The sequence below is a fragment of the Myotis davidii genome, unplaced genomic scaffold (genome assembly GCF_000327345.1).
Source record: "Myotis davidii unplaced genomic scaffold, ASM32734v1 scaffold326, whole genome shotgun sequence".
In the NCBI taxonomy this organism is placed as follows: Eukaryota; Metazoa; Chordata; class Mammalia; order Chiroptera; family Vespertilionidae; genus Myotis; species Myotis davidii.
In genome coordinates this window covers 447,056-449,022 of record NW_006296626.1, presented here as the reverse complement: position 1 = coordinate 449,022, position 1,967 = coordinate 447,056, and the positions used below count along the sequence as shown (strand labels likewise).

General features: G+C 62.1%; 1 protein-coding gene across 1 annotated transcript in view; it reads right to left on the bottom strand.

The window, feature by feature from the left end:
- Nucleotides 1-1,795, bottom strand: part of SSC5D (scavenger receptor cysteine rich family, 5 domains) — a 26,896-nt gene extending 25,101 nt beyond the window's left edge. The window contains exons 1-3 of the mRNA XM_015569465.1: nucleotides 1,723-1,795; nucleotides 1,237-1,350; nucleotides 672-780 (exon numbers count right to left, since the gene is read on the bottom strand). Of these exons, the coding sequence (XP_015424951.1) occupies nucleotides 672-780; nucleotides 1,237-1,350; nucleotides 1,723-1,795 (296 nt within the window). The remainder of the gene's footprint in view (nucleotides 1-671; nucleotides 781-1,236; nucleotides 1,351-1,722) is intronic.
- Nucleotides 1,796-1,967: the final 172 nt, after the last annotated feature.

The window sequence follows — 1,967 nt, the reverse complement described above, 5'->3', positions numbered from 1 at the left end:
TGATGGCCCTGGGGCTGGCGCTGGGGCCATCGTGTCCCCCTCCCTCCGCCCCCTTCTCACTGAAAACTAACCGCTTGTCCAGACAGTAACCTCTGTTCTAGGAGCATTTATGTTGGGGTTAGAGCTGCAAGCCACCGGGGGGCGCAATTCATCCCTACCTGCCAATATGGGAGGTGCAGGGGGGCGGGGGGATAGCTGGTTTGGCTCAATGGATAGAGCATCGGCCTGCAGACTGCAGGGTCCCAGGTTCGATTCCGGCCAAGGGCACATGCCTGGGTTGCAGGCTTGATCCCCAGTAAGGGGTGTGCAGGAGGCAGCCAATCAATGATTCTCTCTCATCATTGATGTTTCTATTTCTCTCTCCCTCTCCCATCTTCTCTAAAATCAATAAAATATATAAAAAAATTTGGGGGGCGTCCCCCCACTCAGTGCTCCAAGGCAGAGAACGCCTGCCTGCCGCCCCTCCTATAGCAGGCGCTCCCTGCAGCGTCTGAGAATTGGAGGTGTTAAGGCACCTGTAGCTCGCTTCTCCCCGACAGCATAGCTGAAGCCTCGACTCCCCTCCACTTCTCTGGGGCCCCCTGTTTCCCACCCTGGGCAGGTGGAGGGACCTCTCATCCGCCAGCCCCCGACCTTGTGTCCAGGCCTGTCCGGCTGCCCTTGGTCCCCACCATCCCTGCCATCCACGATGCATCAGACAAGGGGAGACCTGGGGGGTGGGGGTGGGGGGACCCATGCGGCCAGGGCACCCGTGGGGGCCCGAGGCCAGGCGCAGCCGCTCTGGGGGACAGACAGGGGCCTGGGTGAGGCAGCCGGGAGGGTGCTGGTCTGAGACACCCCCCCAACACTCCCCCCGCAAGCCAGGCCACAAGGGAGAGTGGGAATCTGATGGGGGGGCCTGGGTGCCGGGAGCAGACACCTGGGGGCCTTGATCCGGTCAGTAGGGGGCCGGCCTGACTCTGAGTCCTGAGGGCCACAGGTTTTTTGATTGTTTGCTTTTAGTCGTCTTTAAATTGAATTTTAGAAAAAGAGGAAGGGAGAGGGAGAGAGACAGCAACATGGATTGGCTGCCTCCTGCATAGTCCAGCCGCAACCCAGTCATGTGCCCTGAGCGGGAATCCAACTGGCAACCCCTGGGGTCACGGGATGATGCCCATCCCTGGGTCACCCCGGTCAGGGCTGGAGGCCGCAGGTTAGCAGGACACCTGCCCCGCATCTGGGTCTGCGGGGACTCACCCTGGCGGGGGGCTCCGGCCGTCAGCAGCGGGGCCCTGGTGGACTTGGCCTGCTTGGGCGGCCGGGGGCTCTTTCTCCGGGAGCTGCTCTGGGGGGTCCCAGCCGGGCGGGGGTCTGGGAGGGAGACAGGAGGGAGGTCAGAAGCCACTCACCCCTCCTCCTGCCTGGGGGCTGTGAGGGGCCCTCCGGGGTTGGGGAGGCCCGGGTCACCCACTCCAGGCATCTCCCCACCCACCCATTCACCACCATGCTGCACACTCCAGCGAGACTTAGCTCCCTCCTGTTCTCAAACACCTTTCTCTCTTGCCTCTTGCCTTTGCACGTGCTGTTCCCTGGCCTGGAACAGCTCTCCCTGCCTCACCCCGCTGACCTGCGGAGAGCCGTGGGTCTATGGGGGGGGGGCCCCAGAGAGGCCAGGCAGGCCCCTGGGTCCTGAAGGGAGAGCCCCGGCCCCTCGAGTGACGGGGCTGAAGACGGGGTCCTCACCTGCGCAGACGACCCCCGCGTCCTCCTCGTGGGAGCAGACATGGGCCTTCCAGCCCCGGTGGGTTTCCTCCATTTCTGTCCTTTGTGTCCTGTTTCTTTGTCTTGGCATTTTTATGCTTCACTGTGTCGATAGAGTGGCTTTCTGTGCTAAGTGTCCCAATTACCTGAGGTAGACACTCTTGGTGCACCCCCTTGTGGTCTTTGTGCGCAGTCTTGTTGTAGCTAAGCCTTGATTGTTGTAGGAC